At 46.1% G+C, this 23,614-nt stretch overlaps 3 protein-coding genes across 3 annotated transcripts; 2 read left to right on the top strand and 1 right to left on the bottom strand.

Annotated features, from left to right (window-relative positions):
- The first annotated feature begins 501 nt into the window (after window positions 1-501).
- LOC115547433 (proline-rich transmembrane protein 3) lies at window positions 502-13,205 on the top strand. Its single transcript, XM_030361649.1, has 4 exons — window positions 502-828; window positions 7,152-8,095; window positions 8,224-8,520; window positions 10,866-13,205. The coding sequence occupies exons 2-4, from the start codon at window positions 7,234-7,236 to the stop codon at window positions 12,917-12,919; spliced, it is 3,213 nt and encodes a 1,070-aa protein (XP_030217509.1). The 5' UTR covers window positions 502-828; window positions 7,152-7,233; the 3' UTR covers window positions 12,920-13,205.
- Window positions 13,206-18,501: 5,296 nt separating this feature from the next.
- Window positions 18,502-20,368, top strand: LOC115557895 (uncharacterized). The gene is made up of 2 exons (XM_030376030.1): window positions 18,502-18,884; window positions 19,018-20,368. Exons 1-2 carry the CDS (start codon window positions 18,668-18,670, stop codon window positions 20,289-20,291), a joined length of 1,491 nt encoding a protein of 496 aa, XP_030231890.1. The 5' UTR covers window positions 18,502-18,667; the 3' UTR covers window positions 20,292-20,368.
- A 45-nt stretch (window positions 20,369-20,413) lies between these two features.
- On the bottom strand, window positions 20,414-23,274 carry LOC115558054 (uncharacterized). The gene is made up of 2 exons (XM_030376042.1): window positions 22,656-23,274; window positions 20,414-22,309 (listed from the first exon to the last, which is right to left on the bottom strand). Exon 2 carries the CDS (start codon window positions 22,008-22,010, stop codon window positions 20,742-20,744), a length of 1,269 nt encoding a protein of 422 aa, XP_030231902.1. The 5' UTR covers window positions 22,011-22,309; window positions 22,656-23,274; the 3' UTR covers window positions 20,414-20,741.
- Between the last annotated feature and the right edge of the window lie 340 nt (window positions 23,275-23,614).

The raw sequence follows: 23,614 nt of genomic DNA on the forward strand, positions 1-23,614 counted from the left end.
AATCCTCTGAAGATTTGGATTAACATATGGCAAATATTATTAAAATAATGAATTGAAGCATATTTTAATAATTTATTTTCCAATGCTAGGTCTACCTTCTAAAAGTGTCACTCTACATCCTTCAGAGCGTGTCCTTGTCATAAGAAGTCACCAGTGATGGGGTGGCACCATCAGTCCAAACCATCACTTTGGCTTCTTGGCTGCATTGTCTCTATCTCATAATCGTGTATTAGACATGCCAGGTAGCAGGCAATCGTGTTGATCTGCACGTGTGTGTGTGTGTGTGTGTGTGTGTGTGTGTGTGTGTGTGTGTGTGTGTGTGTGTGTGTGTGTGTGTGTGTGTGTGTGTGTGTGTGTGTGCGTGTGCGTGTGTTTTTTTGTCTTTGAGAGAGAGAGAGAGAGAGAGAGAGAGAGAGAGAGAGAGAGAGAGAGAGAGAGAGAGAGAGAGAGAGAGAAAGCAAGAAGGGGAGGAGAGAGAGGGAGAGCGTGAGAGTGGGAGGGAGAGAGAAAGAGAGATAGAACGGGAGAGAGAGACACACACACACAGAGGTTGGGGAAGAGGGAGTGGGAGGGATAGTGAGGTAGATGGCTGAGCAGTGTGGAGAGGCATGCGTCTCCAAATGTGATTCTGTTTTAAGAGAGTTGGCAAGTAACAGGAGGACCTGGTAGTCGATGTCGTCAGAACCCTGCGAGGTGCATTCCTGGTCCACGGTATTCTGCGATGCCTTCACATCTGAACAAATCCCATTTACCTTCACAGTCGATGAGATATGTCCTAATACCTCTTCCATGACGCAGACGACATCACCTGAGAAGATATAACTGGAGGTAGGTCGTTAATAGTTGATCATAATCAATAATAGAGATGGAACTGTGGGGAATACCAGCCCAACGTGCGATGAACAACGTCTCGTTTACCTGCACTGTTCGCTGTGGATTGCATAATATTCAGCTGATAGCTATCTAATTGTTCCGCAAAATTGAAATGCACTGTGTGGTAATGTTTTATCCGTTGGCAATTTTCTATTCAATAGTGACATATTTGCGGTTTGGGGCATTCATCTGCATGGAATAGCTTGCTACGGAGGGGTTTTCATATCGGCTGATAACGATTAACCGCCGCTCAGAACTGCGGCAAGACAAAGCCAAGATGCGGCCACACTGCTGTTTAGTGTTTTATGGTCCGGTCACACATAGTGTGATGTTGGACAAATGCATTCTCCAGAGAGAGGCTATGCGCCAGACGGGATGGGGGTAATACTGGTGTGGGGTTGCGGAGTCTATAAAAGAGCAACAAGTTGTTCCCAGGGTCCATTACCCGCTAATGTTTCCCCATTGTCTGTAATCTTAGCACGTGGGTAACGTTTCTGTTTATTGCATTTTTATGAGATTGCCCTGAAGGCCTCAGCCTCAGGGTAGAGGGTGTGTGGGGGGCGTAGACAATTAGTTTTCACCTGTTTCTCATCATTACTTCTCAAACCACAGGCACAGGCACTTTAAATTCCAGGAGATTTAGTAAAATGGAGGAAATACCAGGGATTATCTCCTGTGCCAGTTAATTAGTTCCACAACTGTCACATATTTAGGCAATCAATTAAGCTTACGTAAATACAATATATTTGGGTGCTTATTCAGCCATCTGAAAATGCTCTTAGGGCCTAAACAGATGACATTCCTGTGTGGATAGGTTTAAAAAACCAAAACTTGCTTGGATTTTCAATGAAAAGACAGCCAAGATATGGGTTAGACCCTTCAGGTCCAAACATTGTGAAACAGCAGAAAGATTAAGTGAGGCCTTCCTTGAGTGTGGTAGAGTCAACACATCGGGCGGAAAAAACAGTCATTGGCTAATGGGGGAAAATACAATTTACCTGCATTTGCAGTGTTGCACAAATTACCGCGATTATCACAACCTCAGAGAGTTATCATGTTAGAGGTTCGGTTTTTAATCATAACATCGTAACACCTGCAAAACGACCTGTCGTCATCGCCACCAACAGCCTGTTAGCCTCTTAACGCTAGCAAAATATATTGTGAATGTAATTTATTCAGTCTTATATAGTGTAGCCTACATTTCCACATCTCAGCTGAGAGACCTGAGTTTTATTTTAATTTTCATAGCCTACCGATCAAGGAAAGATTTTGTGTGTGTGTGTGTGTGTGTGTGTGTGTGTGTGTGTGTGTGTGTGTGTGTGTGTGTGTGTGTGTGTGTGTGTGTGTGTGTGTGTGTGTGTGTGTGTGTGTGTGTGTGTGTGTGTGTGTGTGTGTGTGTGTGTGCGTGTTTTCTGATTTTGTTAATGGAAGCCAAGGTTCCATTGACAATGATGTTGTTAAAATCCCTCAAGATGACTGTGAAGCAGAACTCTGGCTCTTGATCTTTGAACTGCCTTAAGACAGACAATCAGATAAAGATGTTAGTCATAGCACCTCCACGCGGACATCCAGCCTCCCTTGGAGATCAACAAGGCCTCTGATTGGTCTCTCTTCAGGTCAGCTGACCACGCTGTGTGGTCAGCTATTCCACTAGTCAGAGTTATAACCCCCTGGGGGCCGGACCTTCTGAGAGAAGTGGTCTACAACAGGCGTTGGTTTGACCTCAGGGCTAATAAGTCTGGTGTATGAAGACCCCCAGAAGAGAGCTCAATGTGTTAGCCACATTGGAATAACATTTATTGGCATGTATTTACATAACATCACCTGATCTAAGCATTGTATGAATTTGTGGTTGTAAGCTAATGTTCCAGTTGTGATTTTGATGAGGGCACATCATTTGAAATGGGCCAATGAATGCTGCATGCTTGATTTCTAAATGGTGTGGATTGGAATGTTCAACAGTCATACCCGAACGCCCCCCTCCCTTGCCACCCCACCAGCCCCCCGACTCAACGCCCAGACTGCACAAATACCAACACGACCACAAGCACACACTCGCTCCCATGCAGACAAGAGTCACACACATCCATCTCTGCCACACAGTGTTCCCTCTCTCTTGCAGGGTGCAGTCCAACGGCAGTCTATGCTACAGCCGATTTGGGTGGTTTGTGTGCGAAGGGGAACGCAGTAATAGTTAAACAGCTCTGCTGGACTATGGATTCATGCAGTGGATTGTGCAGTACTCCTTCGTCATGACGCACACTTTTCTACTAGGCTATTTCAGTCCCCCATCTCTCTCTCTGTCTCTCTCTCTCTCTCTCTCTCTCTCTCTCTCTCTCTCTCTCTCTCTCTCTCTCTCTCTCTCTCTCTCTCCCTCTCCCTCTCCCTCTCCCTCTCTCTCTCCCTCTCCCTCTCCCTCTCCCTCTCTCTCTCAGTCCCCCATCTCTCTCTCTCTCTCTCTCTCTCTCTCTCTCTCTCTCTCTCTCTCTCTCTCTCTCTCTCTCTCTCTCTCTCTCTCTCTCTCTCTCTCTCTCTCTCTCTCTCTCTCTCTCTCGCTATCTATTCTTGTATGCCGCTCTATCTTAGCTGTCGCTGCAGCAGTCCCATCCCTTGTCTCTCCTTGGAAGAGAGCCCCTTTCACCACTTCTTTTGTTCTGCTTTCATTCCCACTGGTTTTACCTTTTCTCCCACATTTAAAAGTCATCAGGGTTTTTCCCCACGGAACCGGTTCTGCATGCCATGCTCTGTTCCTACCCTTGGCCAGTGCCTCGGTTCCCTTAGGAGCGGCCCTGCTGTTCTGCTCTGCCATGACTTCATCTGACATTCAAGATCCCCCTCCATGCACGTCCCCTTTGACATTGTGCATGTTATTGCACCGCATGCTAAACAGTCAACAAGAGTGAAATTTACAAGGGTACATTTCCAATGTAAACAGGAAATTACAACTCTGTACTCGTGTACCGTATCACGGTATACATAATGCTGACAGACACACCATTGCTTGAAACGGTCAGACTATGATCATGTAGTTTGCTCTTGGTCATGGACGGATCTCACAGAGCCCTCTCGCTTCAAACAGGCGTACGTCTGTCCCCGAAAAATATTCCCGTAAATGTATGGAAACTTCAGACTGCCAGACTATCCGGAATCTGGCAGCGAATGGGGGCAAAAAAAGGGAGGGAAGAAAAAGTGTCTTGCAAAACGTTACCGCTCCCATGTTACCTTCTGTTGGGTAAACCCCCTCAGTGGGATGAATGATCGGAATATGTGAGTCTGAATAAGCTGGTCGTGGTAATACACTAGTTGAGACATGACATCACCAGGGCACTGATTAATGGTTCAGCAGCAGATGCTGCAGTAGTAGGAGTGCGTCATGTGACCATATCTATAGTGGCTAATCTCTAGATGGACGTCTGCTGCACACTGGTGGAGGTTTTCCCCTCAGGCATTTCCTGCTGTGGATAAAGGACTTCTTGTGAGTGAGAAAGTGACGACATCCACCCATCCAACTCACAGACACACACACACACACACACACACACACACACACACACACACACACACACACACACACACACACACACACACACACACACACAGGCATGCGCGCGCAGACACACACACACACACACACACACACACACACACACACACACACACACACACACACACACACACACACACACACACACACACACACACACACGCATGCACACCCCAATTGAAATCTAATACACAAAGGGATGTGTCCGTTTGGCCCCCAAGGGTCGAACATGATAAAAATACACACTGTGTGTGGCGTGCGCCCATCTGCTCTCTGTAGCCCGCTCTAGAGATGCTCTGACTCCAGTTAGAGCCCAGAGTGACAAAGGGAAACGATGAAGCTTCACTATGGTCTCCTTAGATTACCATTACACTGAAGCTAACCTTTAGTTGTGTATTCATGTTTGTCCCACAACAACATGAGTGTGGTCATTAAAGAGGCTTCTCGACCTTAATCCCAAAATCTCTCAAGTAGGAAACCCTGTAGTTTATTTGTGCACACCCCGTTTGAATGAGTGTGTTTGGGTGGGTGCGGGTGTGGGTGTGTGTGTGTGGGTGGGTTGACAGAGGGGAGCGATGAGATTAGTGTTGACGGGGATTCAAAACAAGCAGTGAGGTGCTCCTTTATGCTCACAAGCGGTTTGTGGCCAAACAGCCGTTGAGTCTCATTAATGCTAAACAAACAGAGATTCTCCAAAGACATGCGTGCGCACAAAAACACACACACACACACAGACACACACAGACACACAGACACACACACACACACACACACACACACACACACACACACACACACACACACACACACACACACACACACACACACACACACATACACATAAACACATGCTGAGAAGGGATCAGTTGAGAAACATTCTGTTTGCCAAGAAATGTTTCTCAACATCCCCATTGTTATGACAGAACACAGATGCACCTGCTAGTTAACATTTACTGATAAGAGAGGCGGGCTGGGTTTAAGTAGCTCTGGTTTGACTTGGGAGACCACCGTATCAGGGAAGAAATAATAAAAACCACGCTATGAAAGCGTGTTCTTTCCCTCCAGCTCTTTCCTCCTCCTTGCATGACGCGGATAGTGTTTACGATGAGTCAGCCTCTCCAGCGACTTGCCACTGCACGCATTCCATCTTCCAGCGTTTCTGCTGCAAACCTTCCAGGGTCTCGTCCATGTTTTTTTTATCGTACTCTCTCCTTCAGTGCTCCAGTGTCAGTCATATTGTCTTACCTTTCTTCGACCCCTCCCTCGCCGCCGGATTCCTTGCCCCATCGCGTGTCCCGCTACACTCTTGTCCACTAAATCACTGTGATGTCTCCGCTGATCATATCTTTCTCCTCCATTAGTTGCAGTATCTCTGTACTAATAGGAACAAACCGTCCGTTTGTCTGAAAATAGGTTGCATGTTGAAAGAGCTTTGTTTTAATGAGCCCCAATATAATTCATGTAACAAGATGAAGCAGAGTTAAAATATAATTTTAATAAGTGCTGGGCAAAACCACTAGAAAACCTAGGCTGTGTGTTTGATGCTGAACATCTCAATTGAAATACTAACACATGCGCCGTGACCTTTTCCTTTGTGCTCCAGCCCCTTTTGTACACATTGTTCCCGTATGCAAACTCACACACCCGGTCAGGTTGAACTAGTGCGACACAAACTTTATAACGCATTCGGCTGTAGTCAGTAGATGTAGCCGTTAACGTAAAACTGCGTTGCGTCTCAGGTGAGTCGCCAGCGGTAGAATTAACTGTCCCATAGGTTGAGTGTTGACGATATCCTTCTTGGTTCCTCATCCTCCTCATGTTTCAGGCTGAGGTTTCGATACATGGTGTGAGCCATTCTTCCTGGCGCTCAGAGCCGTCTCTCGCCACCCGTTGACTCACAAACAAGGCCTGAGGTGGGGATGGCAAATGTAAAATGGGTCAGTGGACGAGTTTGGGGTCTTTATTCACAGGAAGGCCATACAAGGTGTGTGGGTCATTCCGCCTGCAGTTTTTGTTGCGTGACTCATGGGGGTTGTGTAATACTCAAAGCCTTGTGGCTAATGCTGTGTCTGTGAAAACAGGTTTTCCAAACACTTTAATGTTGCAGCTGTCAGATTCATACAGCTGGAAGATAACTTGGAGGGGAAAACTGGCAGACTGCTTGGAATAATGTAGCTTAAGATAAAGGAAAACAGAGAGGGAGTGAAACTGATGGTCATCAAAAGTGCACTCTATTACAGACGGAGGTACGGAAGGAACGCAGTACACCATCTGCCATGGCTGATTGAAACCATCTGTAGCCATGGTCCGTTTAGAGGTCCTGAGTGTTGAGCAGCCGAGAAGGAAGCGTGTACGTGTGTGTGTAACCATACACCCCACCACACCCAGCGTGTCTGGCGGTGCTGTGCGGCCGAGGCCTTGAGGAGTATCGGTGACCTGCCCTCTGACTCAGCAGCGCTGCAGGTCCGGAATAAGCCCCCAGCCTATTCCCGCCCAGCCCCATATCAACACCGCCTCTGATTCATGCTATACATAACCGTATGGAGGGATGTAGGATGTAAATACACCCGCAATTGGATGTCACTACGGATTGTAAATGGGGATTTAAGGGGAACATAACCCAATTCACCTACTTCATGTACTTGACCCATTGCTGCCCGTGACTTAACTGTTAAAAGAAAATCTTACCCGTTGACTCACGTTATAACCTGTGCTTTATTGTGTTTCTCACCAGGGGTCCAGTGGGAAGATGGTGTGTCGGATAGAAGAGCCAGCCAGAGGGACCTTTTAGAGGACCAGACGTCCACACGCAGGCCATGGCTGTTTTCGTTACCTTCACCTCCCTCACCCTCCTCCTCCTCCTCTTCATAAACCCTTTACCTGCCCAAGTCATCACCGGGTCCTTTGGTCTCCTCGACCCCCCGGCAGGCGACCCCTCGCCGCTTCCCCTGAACCAGACTGTGCGGCTCTCCTTCCCTCCCAGGGGTCGCAGCGATGTGCCTGTCAGACGTCCAATGCGGGAGAAGTCTGCGACCCCTCAAATGCCACACACAGCAGAGATGTCGGATAGCACCAAGGACTTATCAGAAGGGCAAAGACTGCCAGACCCCACTATACACTCAGACACTTTTTCCATATCTACCCTATCCAGCATGAACCTCAGCAGCAGGCCGGTCCGTGCTCGGCCAACTGGCTCCAGACCAAGGACCGACACCGCCAGCATGGGCCTCAGCAGAGCATCCTCAACGAGGGAGGCGTGGACAAAAGGGCCCCGCCCGACTGTGATCTCCACGCCCTTAAATGAAGTGATTGACTCTGCAGGGTCGGAGCTGGTCAAGGATGGCAGAGTGGGGAACGGGAGGAATAATGATGGGCAGGAGGTGGGCTCAGTCAGTTCACCAACAACGCTACTCTTGAGAGGGGAGCCACTAGTTTCTTCGGTGACCGTTGGCAACGAAGTAAGCAGGTTCTGGCCGGAGGCGCAGTCTACGGCCGTGGGAGGTTTGTCGCCTGAAAATGCTGACATAAAGCCGCTGCCGGACGCCAACCAGACTGAGGAACCCCGCCTGTTGCCCCTGACAACCAGGACTAGCATCTCCACCACCCCATCACCGAAGATCCGGGTGACGTTCCCACCCACAATGAAGCCAACCAGTCCTCAGACTGGGACGTTATCAGGTGATTCAAACGTTTATTTTATGGTGAATCAAAAGTGCATATTAGCTCTAATAATTCGATATGGGTTTCACTGCATTAAACAATGTCATAACCATGCCATCTCTTCCTTCTCTTATGTGATCTCACAGCATTCAACATTCCAACCCCAAACAGAACTAAAGGGACCACAAAAGATTATGCGACAGTCAGACCAGCAAGAACCCCTCTCTTTAAGCACCCAGTGGCAGTAGGGACTCTGGTTCCTGCCCATAGCCAGACCAATCCAACACCCGAGGCCATCACACAGGAGAAAACGACCATAACTGCATCAAAAACTAATGATATTATCCAGGAAGCAACGCAGACATCCTCCAAAACAACTAGTCCGCCTCCAACAAAAGCAACAACAGAATCCACACACACAGCCCTGACAACAGTCAAGACAGGTAATACCTCATGGATATCTTTCAGTAGTTGTTTAAGCAACGGCTGGTTTCGCAATCTTGACAGATTTTCCCTGTAGATATGTTTGTGTGGACTCATTTTCACAGCTGGATTTTTGAATTTTTGCACCAGTCCAGTACAACCTGGAAAGCCTCAAAGGCAGTACAAGGCAGAGACAAGTAGGGGAGGGTTGGATGGAAACTTTGGTGGTAGGTGTGTGGGTGAGACATGAAAGGGGGTTAAACAGTCCAGGGGGAGAGGCGAATGGCTCGATAGGGATAGAAGAGGTGCTAATGCAGAAAGAGCTTGGCTGGAATCAATTCAAAGCCAAAAGAGACTAAACAAACGCGACAGCAGAAAAGAGGTATAGAGTGAAAGGAAGGGTGTGTTCAGAAGGAAAGTAAAAAGATGAAACATTTAATAGATGCCGCCAGTTGGCTTTAAACTGTGGAGGTACAAAACTCTTTCAACCCTGTTGGATCAATCCACAGCTCTCAAGATTTACAGACTGTAGGGCAATTTGGGAGGTTGTCCTGTTAATGACCAACATCAATGACCCACATGTGTTTTTTGCGTTACCCCTTTGGTTTATATGTCTGTATGAGTGTTAGTACATTTAAAGGTGTGTGTTTGTGTGTGTGTGTGTGTGTGTGTGTGTGTGTGTGTGTGTGTGTGTGTGTGTGTGTGTGTGTGTGTGTGTGTGTGTGTGTGTGAGTGTGTGAGTGTGTGTGTGTGTGTGTGTGTGTGTGTGTGTGTGTGTGTGTGTGTGTGTGTGTGTGTGTGTGTGTGTGTGTGTGTGTGTGTGTGTGTTTGTGTGTGTGCGCGTGATAGTGTGCATGTACACATACCTTTTGCACATGGCCATGTATTCCTTAAAAAGTAAAAGCTCAAGGGTAGGGGTAAGTGTACACAGCTGTGAAATGTGATCAGGACATCTGGGCTGTTTCTGTGTTTCTGTGTTGCTCTATAAAGTCTGGTGGTGGTGAGGAATTATGAGACGTGGGAATGTTGTATATCAATGTGTGCATGGGCGTGGGTAATGGCAGCACTCTCTGGGCCTATGTGGGGCTTAACGTTATTGCAGGAACACATTTGTTGGAATTGCGGTGTCGGGAAGGAGTAAAAGTGAACGGAATAACAGCAAAATCGGCTTCCTGTAATGTATAATTTTGATCAGCTATAAACTGCTAATCATACTTAATTAACATAAACAATATACTTTTAAATCAAACATTTTACCCCATTATGGAAGAACCGGGACATAGAGATTTAATAGACAGAAATGCTCAAAAGGAGAACTAATTTCCCAATTAAAGGGGTGACATTAGAAAAGGTTTTGGGTGTGGGATACAACCAGGATGTCTTGGCCATGCCGGAATGTGGCATATGTCCATGTGACAGCTTAAAAGGCCATTCATTGCACTAAAAGGTTTTAGTAGTAGTAGTAGTAGTAGTAGTAGTAGATTTAAGAGCTTTGGATTGGAGCTGGCAGCATCCATGTTCCCTGTGTTACTTATACTTTTTTTTTGGATTTGTGCATGCCCTGATAAATCACCATAGATTATGGTCATCCTCACTGATGATATTTTTGTTTAAGTTTGTCATAGATCTCTTACCTATTATGTCACATTAGCCGTCGGGCTATAGGGTTAGTGATGAATAGCCTTGTGATTACAGTGTAGTGCCGCTCCATCAACTTTATAGCCAAGGATAAGGTGGAGTGCTTCAGACAATTGCTCTTCTGCTTGCTTTACTCCATGTGGCACGCATCACATTGTTTTATTTTTCCATGTGAAATCCCCCACATGGTACTAACGTCTATTTATATCTATATAGTATGTCACTGTGTTTATATAATACAGAAAGCCTCATTCCTCATCATTTGATACAATTATTTCACACTATTATGAACGAGAGGTTATGCTGTCTTTTTTGGGAATATGAGTTTGTCAAGAAGACTTTGGATGAATTTTATTAAATTAATGTGTTTACCTTTTCCTTGCGTGGAAAAAAATATTACGAAAATAAAATCATAAAATATATACCAATTTGAGAAGGCAATTCAGGTGTCAAGCTATATGATTACATTAACAGCTGTGTGAGTTTTTGTGTGTTACTAATTTGTTCTACAATTGCCACATAATTACGGCTAACACTTTTTACCTATTGCCTAGTAGTGAACTATTTCCCTCTAGTGGCCTTTTATTTTCATTGCAATCCACAGATTTCACTTGCATTGCTATTGCAAATGCTTTAATTGCTTGTATTCTATGCTGTATATATAATATTATTATTACGGCATTATACTTATAATAACAAACGTAAAATATCTTCTCCTTTTTTCTAGTGATGACTTCCATCACTGCTACTACTTTCGGGACAGTTGGCCGAGGAAGCTTTGACCCCATCCACCAGCCTGATATCGTTCAGAGGAATCGCTCTGTGGCACCTGTGCACCGCCATCGAGCTCCCACTGCTCCACCTGCCAATCCCACCCCATCTCCCAGCATAATTTCCTCCCCTAACAGCACGCGTCTCCACTGGGACGACCTGAAGCGTACGCTGGCCTTCGCCTGGGACCTCCACGTCTACGGCTCCGCCAGCCTCTTCCTCCTTCTTTTAGCTGGAGCCGCCCTGGGCCTCATGCTGTCCCCCCGCACGGACTGCCCTCACCGGGGGGCCCTGGTTCTGGCCAACGCCCTCCTCCTCCTGGTGGGAGGGATCCGGGCGGCTTTCTTTCTCCTCGATCCGTACGGCACGCGTCACTCGCTGCCTCGCGCGGCGGTGATCGCCCTGTACAACCTGCCGCTGCACATGTTGGTGTGGGCGCAGGCCGCCATGGCTCTGCTCGCCCTGAGGGTGGCGGCAGTGAGCGTGCTCCCCGCGCCCTTGGAGCGACCTCCTCTGGTGGCCGTGTTGGCTGTGCTGCAGTGCACCCTGCTGCTGGCTGCTGACCTGCTCTCCCCTGCTCTGTCCCCCGTGGTGCCCGTCACCCTGCAGGTCCTCTCCCTTGGCTGGGGCCTCATCGTCTGCCTGGGCTTCCTCTGCTATGTCTTCCCGCGTATCCGCTGCCCGGTTCCACCTATTCCGGGAGGTGTGGAGGAAGCCGGGAGGACGGCCTGGACTGGAAGCAGGAGGACAGGGCTGATCCTGGGCAGAGTGCTGGCTGTGTGCGCCCTGTTGGGGGCGCTGTGTTGTGGTCTACACGTCTATGCCACCGTTTGGCTCTACGGACTCCTGAGGAACTCGAAGCACTTCACTTGGTGCTGGTGGCTCGTGCATTTCTGGGCCCGGCTGCTGGAGCTGGCCTGGGGGTTCTCTCTGCTGCTGCTGGCCTCCTGGGTGTTCTGGAAGCCCGAGGGCGCTCAGGGAAGGGACGAAGGAGGAGCTGGAGACGGAACAGCAGGGGAACAGACATCCCCTTGCCATTCTGCACCCACCACTAACAAGCACACCTGCTGGTCCAAGATCGTGCAGAGCCTGAAGGGAAAGCCCTACAAGAAGTCTGACAGTAATGGGGTTGGGAGAGGAGGAGGCGGTGGAGGGGGAGGGGGAGGGCCTGGGGAATTGCCTAATAATTGGGCTGGACAGGAGCGGCCTGGCGCTGACATCAGCAAGAGTCTGATCCGGAACCAGAACCACGAGCTAGCCAGTGCTCAGCAGCGCTGCGTCAAAGACAGCAACCGTGGGCGCAACCAGCGGGGTGTGTCTGCGGAGCGGGGCATGTCCGACGGCTCCACGGGATCCCTGCTGAGACTGCAGGCGCTGGGCCGCCCCCCCCAGCGCTCCCTCAGCGGCAGCCTGGACACGGACAAGGACACGGGGGTCTCCCTGTACGAGTTTGACCTGAGGCCGCCCTCTCCCATCGATCTGACCCGCAGCATCGACGCGGCCCTTCACAGGGAGCACCTGCTGGGGGGAGGGAGCCTCTTCCTGCCCTTCGCCACGCCCTCCCCAGCCCCATCCCCAGGCTCGGGGAACAGCCAGGGCCCCTGGCTCCGCAGGAACAGCGATCCCCAGATGCTGTCTGAGAGCAGCGATACAGAGTCTTCCATGCCGCTCGGGGGCAGCATCATCAGCAGCGTCCCCAGCAGGCAGGTGACGGCCCCGCCGACTCCGTCCCACCAGGGTCACCGGTGGGGGGGCGGGGGGGCCGTGGGGAGCGTGCCCTCCTCGGTGTCCTGTCCGGTGTCACTGCGTCCCTCCAGGACCTCCACGGGGCACCTGGGGGAGGAGGGCGGCGACGACACGCGGCCCTTCATCACACCAGACTCGGAGGGCGTGGGCGGCCGGCCCGGCAGGCCTGGGAGGCCTGGGAGGCAGGGGGCGTCGCGGAGTTACCTGGAGGTGAGCCGACAGGACGACTCAGCCAGCGTCAGCAGTGAAATTATTGACCTCTAACCTTCAGGCGACCGCACAGGACCGCCATCATGAATAAGTACTGTTGTTGGTTGAGGACAACGCAAATAATTCAACGCAGAGGTTTATTGTTTGTCTCTTCTAAAGAGTAATTATTTTATTTGGGAATCACATCAAATGGACATTGACCCCCAAACAACTCTATCAACGTCTCTTTTTGCCTTTTTGCAAAAGAAAGATTCTAATAGTTAATAACGGATGTGTAAAAGATGTGTGTGAATATTGCGTAGACCGACAAATAAACCAAACCTTTGTTCTGTTGCTCTTACTCTCTCTATCTCCCTTCCTCAGATCTAATGTTGTCATTTCAGTCCTGTTAGAGCTAGGCCTGACCTGGTGTGTGTGTGTGTGTGTGTGTGTGTGTGTGTGTGTGTGTGTGTGTGTGTGTGTGTGTGTGTGTGTGTGTGTGTGTGTGTGTGTGTGTGTGTGTGTGTGTGTGTGTGTGTGTGTGTGTGTGTGTGTGTGTGTGTGTGCCTGTGCCTGTGCGTGTGCGTGGCGTGTGTGTGTGTGACTGTGTGTGTGTGTGACTGTGTGTGTGTGCATGTGTTGTGTGTGTGCAATAAAACGTGACTTGCCAAAACAAAAATTCACACTGTATGTTCAGACTTTGGACCATCCTGTTTGGACAGCGTGATTTTAATTTAAATTAGGCTGTTTGACGATATGTGAGGAAACTTGCATTAACTTTTATTCTAAACTACACAACCATAACCTGGTCTTAAAGCTCTTTTTCCACACTCGGTTAATCGTAACATAATGATAGAGATAACTAAATATGCACTGTTGCTGTCTGTCACCCTTATATGCTTCATGTAGTAATGAAAGAAGCATGTTGACATTTCCAACTCTTTGTGAAGTTATTAGCTTAAACTTTTTCTCCTTTAAAATAATAAAGGAATAACAATAATAATTAGAAGACAGTTTACATTAGGATTTATGCATTTTGCCTTTGGGAAAGCTATTACAATATATTTAAGCCTATGACAGCATTTTGATTACGTTATACACATTCATTTATTCACTGATTAACAATTGCAAGTTCCGCTTTCCTCTTGAGTTACGTCTAATCGACTTAAACAATCATTCAGTGGTATATCTGATTTAATGACTGCAGCTGAATGATGGGCTGTACAACACAAGAGGCTTAGCATGGCGTTCAGAACTCCTGTATTGAAGCTCATTACAGATCTAGTGTTTTATGATGAAAGAAGGAACTGATGTATAAAATATATATATATTAAAAAAAAAATATATATATATATATATAAATATGTGTTTGTGTACAGAACCCCACCTATACAGAGACAATAAATAGTATTTTTGATGTATATTGATAAGGCTAGAACATAAAGTATAATATTGGTACGTGAAAGACAATCTAATGAGGCCAATGTCGACCGTTCCAAGGTGTCCTATTTTTTCAAAACACTATATCTACGAAAATGTGATGGTCTTTCTTTGTTTATTTTTGCTACAATGAACTGTTGAATGGTTAAACACTGAGTGCGTACTGTGTAATGATCATTTTGGACTGTTGCATTTTGGATCGGTTGGAACATTGACCAACCAGCTGAAACTCTGTTTCAAGAGATCTCTGAGGATTGCATACAATGAAGTAATGAATTACGAGAAGGACCAATGCTTGACTAATACAAAAGGATTTGTAGTCATCTTCTGCATATTTTAAATGTTGATGATTGATATCCGTTTGTGTATCTGTTTCTGTATGTTTTAGGTAACACTTTAATAAGGGTAAATCCATTAATTATTAATTTACATTAGTAAATGCAGTAACAAGCATTATTGTATAGCATTAGCACAGTTAACCAACAACATAAAATAAAACCTTACTAAAATGAACACCATTACCTTAGTCAACAAGAACACTATTAGTAAACATGAACACCATTAGTTAATGATTACTAGATTACTTTTTTTTGTTAGTTAATGCTTATCACTGCATTAACCATTGTTATACTAATCAATGGTTAATTAATGTACCCATATTGTAAAGTGTTACCATGTTTTCTTTAAATAAAAATACAAATACAGACTTTACAACAACTTCAATTGTTCCTGTGCTCCTGATGAAAGCAACTGCAGGGTTTCTGGTAAGTCGAGAGGGCTTGCTGTCCGTAATTGTGATGTCACTTCTAAATGTGTTATTATGTATTACGGCCCTGTATTGTCAACATTCCAGTTTCTCCATTCAATTTTGTTGTATTGGTACATGCTGTGACTAAATGTACTTTATGACCAGGGTAGTACTTAGCATCTGAAACCTTAGGGTCTATTACAGTTGTCTCTACCAACAAAACAGGATGTGCCATAGTTAATACTGACGACCATTACCCCTCTCTCTAGTCAGAAGTGAGCCACATAGTGTGGAGCTACAAGTCTTGTTTTGTCCATTTTGCACATTGAACTTGTATTTATGTTCTTCAACTTAATGTTTGGATTGAAATAAACATGTGATAAGCAATCTTTTTTGTACTATATTTTGACCAGATAGGGAGATTACCCTGTTTTAAAACCTGATAGCCCATGTTATATTTTTTTTTTTCTCTCTTTACTGTAATATAACAACATTTTCGTAATCTTCTTCCTATGAGCCGTGTACATCAGTTCATATTCCCTGAAGCCAGAATTTGAACAACATTACAAGAAGAACCACCCCAAAGACGAGGGCAATTAACATGGAAAAGGATGTCGAAGAATTGATAAGCAACATCAATATCATGCAACGGAAACTAAGCTCCCTCTACAGTATATTTTGAAGTTCTGCCCTCTCTTTGGCAAAGCTTGTACATCATGACGTCACACATAAGTACTGCCTTCATTTTGAAACCATAGCAATTTTGTCATTAATCTTGAAGTTATTTCTCATTAAGGGAAGACGTTGTGTTTGAAACAGCCACAGCATTGCTCACACGAGACGTTGCAAAACAAACTTTTATTAGCTAACGGTAGGCCTATATTTCCAATTATTTAGGATTTCACAGTACTATACTCTATTGAGTCACCAGCATCACCAGCAAAACATCCCATTATGCATTCTAATGTACAACCCCTGAATACACACATTTGTAGCACCTCATCCCAGGCAGTCAGTCCTGGGATGAGGAACAGGGTTACAAGCCGGTACAATGGTTCTACTTATACAGCAGTTGGTGCTGCAATACTATGACTATGACTAAGCCAGCAAGTCTATGACTAAGCCAGCAAGTCTATGACTAAGCCAGCAAGTCTATGACTAAGCCAGCAAGTCTATGACTAAGCCAGCAAGTCTATGACTAAGCCAGCAAGTCTATGACTAAGCCAGCAAGTCTATGACGCCGTCGCCAGGGCCATCCGGGATCGGCTTGGCCCTAACCCGGAAGAGCATCGGCGCCGGAAGAGCATCCGAGCGTTGGTGCTCACAGAGGGAGCCCGACCCTTCGCCTTTGCCCAGCAGTTGTGGGACCGAGCCAGGTGGGTGGCTGGTCCGGGACCAGAACACAACGGGGGGGCACGTGGAGCTGGTCGTCCTCGAAAGGTTCGTCGAGGGGCTCCCGGCCGGAAACCAGCGCCTGGGTGCAGTACCACCGCCCCGAGAGCCTCTCGGCCGCCATCCACCTTTCAGAGAGCCACCTGTCCCCCCCTCCGTCGGTCCAGCAACCGCCACCACCGGCCCCGTGCGCCGGCGCAGGTGGCCCAGCCGTCCCGCAGCGGGAGAGGCCGACCCCAGCGCAGAGGGCGAACTGGGGCATCACCATTCCAGAGCGAGCGTGTGAATCACCTCCCCCCCACCGGCAGACGGCAGCTCAGACAGCAGGGAAGGGGTGTTGGCGATGCGGGCAGCCTGGCCACTTCCGGTGGGAGTGCCCCATGATGGAGGTGGGCCAGGTCGTCCGAGTCACCAGCGCCCCGTCTCCTCTCCACGGTCCGGGCGAGGCGTACCGTATCCCGGTGAGGATACGGCGGGGTACGTACCAGGTGCTTCTGGACTCGGGCTGCATGCAGACCATGATCCATCAGAGCTGGTGCGCTCTGAAGCATTGGTAGAGGCATCTAGCATTACGGTGAGGGGTCCATGGGGTTGTTCACGAGTATCCCTTGGTCCCTATCGAATTTCATCATGGGGGTAAAACGCATAGGGTCAAGGTGGCGGTTAGTCCGAGCCTCGAGCATCCCCTGATTATTGGGTTAGAATGGGCTGGGTTTCCACAGGCTGTTAGGGAGATACGGGGGTGCGTACACGACAGATAGGGACATGTAAGTCTTGTGCTGTGTTCTGTGCCGATGCGGGGGCGTCCGGCGCTGCTCGAGGGCAGGGGGCGGCGGTGGAGCCTCAACCCAGGTCCCAGCGCCGAGGTTCCCATTTGTGCGAGATTTTCCCCCGAGCAGTCTCGGTACGCTACCCTACGCTCAGCCTACGACCAAGTGATGGCTATTGATGGTACCCGGGTCAACCAGACACAGTGCTCAATTACACACACTTTGTGGTGGTTAGGGATAGGCTTTATCGGGTCTGTCGTGACACCCAGAGTGAGGAGGACGTCACCAAATTGCTGGCAGCGGGCAGCGGGCAGCGCGCGGTTCAGTCTACTTCAGATGATGAGGAAGTGGAAGAACCAGAGACGTCGGAAAACCTGACGCAGTCGTTTGTGGTTCATAATATCGTCTGGAGCGCACACAGCTTTTGGCCATGATAATATGTATTATATGATGTAGATATCTATGTATTATATGATATTATTTAGATATAGAGCTCCAGGGCTGTAACGCAAGTATTGTACACTTCTTTGTTATTTGGATAACCGTTCTGCTGCTGGTGTTATGGCGCATAACACGTCGGACTCTCTGGCTTGTTTTATTATTAATTATTGATGACTTACATTGGTTTATGAAAGTTCAGACAGGTGTGCAACCAAGTAGATTAGAGATGGCCATTTGTAAATAATTTACGGGAGATGACTTGCATTTTGTTGTCCAAGTACCTGTTACTTTGTTCAATGACAATAAAGTTGAATTGAATTGAAATTGAATCTAATCTAATCTAATGACTGTTGATACAAAAGGAGGCACATGGAGTTAACTGTCAGGAAAACCAGCTGAGTGAAGAAGGTTTTGTGTTTGTTACAGGGGGCTGTCTGTGTGAACTGTCACAATAAAGCTGGTGTTCTGGAAAAGGCTCCAAAAACATCTGCATTTTCGAGTTAGTTGAACCAATGTTAAAATGATAAAGTTATTTTTCAACAGACATATTTTTTGTTTTTGTGTGAAAAAAAAGGGTGGATGGTGGCAGTGGGGCTCATTGGGTGCTCAGCACACCTAAAGCTCTGACCCTTGAATCGCCCCATGTCTATGACCTACTGAGCAATAATTCAGATATTTGGCAGGAATGGGAACGGGAGGCAGTTTATTTCAGATCAAAGGGGGGAAAGTGTATCGTCATGGATACTATCGGTGTCTGGAAACTGTCTCAACTGCTGATAAACGTTATCACTTTATGGCGTTTATGGCTTCGTGGCTCCACCTGCCATTGCCGTCACATTTAAGAATGGGTAATAATTTGTGTTGGGAGTGACGCGATACAAAAGTGATGCAATAGAGGGTTTTCACGGCGCGTCATCAGCGCGTCATCAATCCGGCAGTCGCCATGTTGGAGGTACTCGGCAAGGTAAATAAACCGCACGCCAAGGTAAATAAAGCGCACGCCGCAGTAGATCCCGAATATCTTCGTGGAAAATGGTAAATTATTGCCGTGTTTTTGGCTGTACCAATCGGTCAGACCGCGAAAAACATTTGGAGTATTACAGACTGCCAAAAGTTATAACTAATCAAGGAGAACAATGCCAAAAGTTGTCAGAGGAAAGTAGGCGCTTGTGGTTAGCGAAGCTGAACCAGGATCTACTTGGCAAAAATCTGGACAACGTCCGAATTTGTTCGGCCCATTTCTTGTCAGGTAATTGACATGTTTTTATGTTGCATTATTGACTTAATATCTGATTAGGATCATATTTAATAGCCTGCTACAGTAGCAACACAGTTCTTAAAATGTAGAGCTACAATGTGCTGTATTTCTCATTGTATTCCAGGTAAAAGGTCTGACCTTTATCAAAAGGATGACCCAGATTGGGTGCCATCTGTCGGAATGACAGGTCAGCAAAGGTCTCCTGAAAAAGCTGGGACATCATCACGCTACAGCCGTCGTGGGAATAGAACCCAGCAGAGACTGAGAGAAGCTGCTGCTGATGCTGCTGCTGGTGCTGGTGCTGGAGTTGCTGCAGAGACTGATGATTCTGAGACTGATGACCCTACTACAAGTGGTTATATCAGCAGCAATTTGTGCAGCACAGAGACTCAAAGTGAATTGACTGGTGATTTAATTGAGGCTATGACCAGCGAACTTCAAAATCTTAGAACTGAAAACATCCAGTTGTGCTCTGATGTTGCACATTTGTCCACTACCTATGACCAAAGTGCATTTGTTGATAATGATGAAAAGGTTTTATTTTTCACTGGCCTACCTACATACCAGATACTGTTGGTACTCTTCACATTCCTTAGTCCCCACCTCCCTGTGAAGAAGTCACTTGATAAGTTTAAGCAGTTGATGCTGACACTGATGCGCCTTAGGCTTAATGTTTCCACGACCTTCCTGTCATATGCATTTAACATATCAATAGCCACTGCTTCTAGGATAGTCACTGATGTCATTGATGTCATGTTTATTCGTATGAAACCACTTATCATATGGCCAGAAAGAGAGCATTTACAAAAAACTATGCCAATGCAATTCAGGAAACATTTTGGGAAAAAATGTGCTGTTATTATTGACTGTTTTGAGGTTTTTATAGAACGTCCGTCTAACCTTATAGCCAGAGCAGAAACATGGTCTTCCTACAAGCACCATAACACAGTTAAATTCTTGATTGGTATTACACCACAGGGCACAGTGTCTTACATTTCAAATGCATGGGGAGGAAGAGTCAGTGACAAATACCTAACTGAAAACTGTGGCTTTTTGGACAACATAGTTCCTGGTGATCTTGTCCTTGCTGACCGTGGCTTTAATATTCAAGCCACTTTGGGTTGTATAATGGCTCATGTAAAAATTCCAGCCTTCACTCGTGGAAAGTCACAGTTGGCACCTGTTGACTTAGAAACCACAAGAAAAATTGCCCATGTCAGGATTCATGTTGAGCGTGTAATTGGTAGCGTGCGCCAGAAATATACCATCTTGGGGGGGATATTACCAATTGATTTCTTGATGTGCAAAGATAGTGATGGTTATTGTACCATTGATAAGATTGGACTTGTCTGTTGTGCTCTGGTGAACCTTTGCCCATCCATTGTTGATTTTGACTGAAGAATATTTTTACATGCACTTTGTCAATAAAAAGACTATATAGCCTAAAATTATTTATAAATGGTTGTTAATTTACAGTTTTTGTTAATGTATTGTTGTGGAAGAGAACACATAACACTATCATCAGAACACAGATTTATTAAAGGAAAACCACACAGTTATCAGAACAGATAGCTTATAAACTATACAGTACTATAAATTATAGTATATACAGTATACTATAGTGCGAACATAATTTTGTATGCAATTTGAGTTTTACAACTTTTTTTGTCAGTATAGCATTGCAAAATCTCACCAACTTGAAATCAAATGCTAAAAATATTTAAAGAACAGTTTCAAAAAAGGTACACGTTTCTAAATAAATTAAATATTGTTTTAACCAACATTAAAACAAAGTGCCTGAAGTGCGTAACTTCACAACAGTCCACTAAAAAATACAGTTTTGTTTTTTTACTTCAAAGGTTTCTTTCCCTTTTTTGGCTCAAACTTAGGTAGCTTTTGGCACTTTGGGCAATACCATTTTCCCTTTGGTGCAACCTTGACATTAATGCACGAGTAGTGAAACCACTTAATATGACATTTTGCATTGTCACACAAAATCATCTTTCCAAACTCAACCTGGCCACAGAAACACCAGGTTTCTTCTTGGCCACTGGCACTTGCAGCACAATCAGAGCCATGTGATTCAGCCGAGGTAGATACTCCAGGTTGCGAGGACACATTGGCCATGGTAGATGAAAGCCTTGTGTAAAACTTGCCAACTAACTCTGGCATAATGGCTGTGTCAAAAATATTCTTGCTTTCCTGGCATATTGTGTCCCAAAACTCTTCATCAAATAAAATGCACTCAACATGCAAATCCTTTTCTGTCCAAACAACTAAATAGGCAGATTCCAGTTTGCACACCCCAAGTTGAGTTTGCACCTGGTAGAAATACTGGTGGTTTCGGTTAAGTGTCAGTTTCCCTTCACTGTCCTTCTCCAAATAGGATACACTGTCCAACATGTCACTTTTCACACAGAATGGACATTTCACTTCAATTACACTGACACCACAACAATCACAAGAAACAAGGCCATCGGGAGAAGCACCCAAGAATGGCACACTTGGATTTATGAAAAAACCTGTGTCGTGTACTTTAACATTTTCATGAGATTCCTTATGTACATCTATAAACATATCACGTGCAAATTTCTCATGATTACATCCCCAGGTAGTGGCTTTTGATGTGAATCTGTATGACTCAGGATAGCATACACTTTTGATTAAGCTCTGAGCTGGCTGTTTTGGATCAGTGCAACATGCAGTTTTCATTTTAGATGCTGTGATTCGACCAGCGCGAAATCTAAACCACAGTTTAGAGGAAGCTTGATCCCTTGTAGCGGCCTCAACTGCCTTTGCTTGCTCCTCTGAAACAGAAATTTCAACATCTTTGCATGTGGACAATAGCTCACTATAGTCCATGTGAACTGCTTCGTCTTTTCGCAATTCCGTCAACACAAGAGGTAAATTTTCTCCAATTGATTTTGGAACAAAACTGTCAGAGTAAGGCTCAATCAGGGACAAAATAGCAGACTTTGATCCAGTCGCGCTAAGAGCACTGAATAATGATGACAGTTCATCACTGGTTGGCTGTTGCGGTTTCCCAACTGTAACAGTAGAAGAAGTGGAAGTATCACTTGGGTCCTCAAGTGGCTGTCCAAGAGCAGCACATTTCATCCTGCCAGCTCTTTTACTTGAGACCTCTTGGTTACAGTGAAGTCAATCTTCCGGCATTCCCTGTATTCCACCTTAGACAGTGCAGTAGGTAACAGCCAATACGCCTTCTCTTGCGTCACTGTCTTTGAGTCCCTCAACTTCACTGTTTCTTCTATGAGAAACAATAATGCAGCAACATGTGTGCACGTCTCTCCGAGGCCAGCCATACACGTGCAGTGGGCTCCAAGTATCCGACCAGACTTCTCAGCGATTATCCAGGGTTCCAGGGGTGTTTCTCGGATTGATTGAGAATGGAGAACCTGAATAAAAGACATGACAACCAAATAAGTAAGAATAACAAAATAGTTTCTCACCGTTTCACTTTAAAAAAATGAATAACAGTTAGGCTTATCTGCATCACTTGTTCACAATGTGGCCACACAGGCCCCCAGAGGTTATAAACTCTGATAGTGATAAATGCACTATAAATAAAGTTGATAGTGTACAGTGTACATAGCAATCTAGACTGTGGTCTGTGGACTGCATATCAAACTGGGGGTCCTTGAAATGAAAAACGGTTGAGAATCACCTGGCTACACCTTGGGTATTGCAATGATATCATACAGTTATGGTTAGGTTGATTAAAGACATTATTGCATTACTTACTTTGGCCTTCGCAACACATCTGTCGTCGATGACTTGGTATTGAATCTCCCTCACCCATCCACACACCATCTGGTTATAGGCCTCCAAACTTTTGTACGCTTTAAGGTCTTCCGCTGTGTATGGGCTTGGCGAGAAAACCAGGTAGTTGACGATGTCAGGATAACAAACATTGATAACGAACATTGTCATTGATCCAAGACGAGGGAGCCAACTCGTAGGGATCTGCACCACCAATCAAATCTAACTTCCTCAAATATCGTGCTTTTTCGCCCGGTCCAAGTCCTTCCCTGTATGCCTTTGCATCTATAACGCCTTTTGACGAGCTTTTCTTGGGTTTATGACCTTTATCCATCGCAGCGTTTTCGTTTATCCAGCGCAGAGTTTACATGCATTACAGCGCAGTGTTTACATCGAGTGCCTCCAACATGGCCGCGCATCCGGGTTACTGCCCAAGACGTGACGTCGGTGAAAACCCTCTATACTGTAATGCATTACTTTTTGCTGTCAAGCAGTAATGTAAGGCATTACACACAAATCTCAGTAACGCGTGTTACAATGCATTTAAACCCGAAATTAACCCGAAATTCGCCAACATCGCGAGATTATCAGAGGAGAAAACAATCTGCGCCAATGTTCCTTCCTCTTACTGCTAGAGGAGAAGATCACGGCAGAGGCAGAGTCCAGGGGGGTTGGTTGTAGTCTTTTCGCTCGGTTCTCCTTATCAATAGTAGGACTAGGACGGAGCGAAAAGACTACAACCAGCCCGCCTTTCTGTTTCCGGTCAAGGAGCAATGAGTCTTACAACCGAATTGCCCAACACTGACAGCTAGTACAAATATTACACTGACTCCAGAGTAATTACACTGTTGCCTACATTGCGTTACCGGTAGCCTATAGCAGTTTTTGATTCCATGCTATCTCAAACATTTATGTTGAACACAATGACAATTGCCAGATGC

Source organism: Gadus morhua, chromosome 1 (genome assembly GCF_902167405.1).
Source record: "Gadus morhua chromosome 1, gadMor3.0, whole genome shotgun sequence".
NCBI classification, from domain to species: domain Eukaryota; kingdom Metazoa; phylum Chordata; class Actinopteri; order Gadiformes; family Gadidae; genus Gadus; species Gadus morhua.

Excerpts from the sequence above, each read along its gene's own strand:
- LOC115547433 (XM_030361649.1), top strand. The coding sequence starts at position 7,234 with ATGGCTGTTTTCGTTACCTTCACCTCCCTCACCCTCCTCCTCCTCCTC. Across the intron at positions 8,096-8,223 it reads TCAGACTGGGACGTTATCAG|CATTCAACATTCCAACCCCA; the intron begins GTGATTCAAACG and ends GTGATCTCACAG. Across the intron at positions 8,521-10,865 it reads CCTGACAACAGTCAAGACAG|TGATGACTTCCATCACTGCT; the intron begins GTAATACCTCAT and ends CCTTTTTTCTAG.
- LOC115557895 (XM_030376030.1), top strand. The coding sequence starts at position 18,668 with ATGGTAAATTATTGCCGTGTTTTTGGCTGTACCAATCGGTCAGACCGC. Across the intron at positions 18,885-19,017 it reads TTCGGCCCATTTCTTGTCAG|GTAAAAGGTCTGACCTTTAT; the intron begins GTAATTGACATG and ends ATTGTATTCCAG.
- LOC115558054 (XM_030376042.1), bottom strand. The coding sequence starts at position 22,010 with ATGAAATGTGCTGCTCTTGGACAGCCACTTGAGGACCCAAGTGATACT.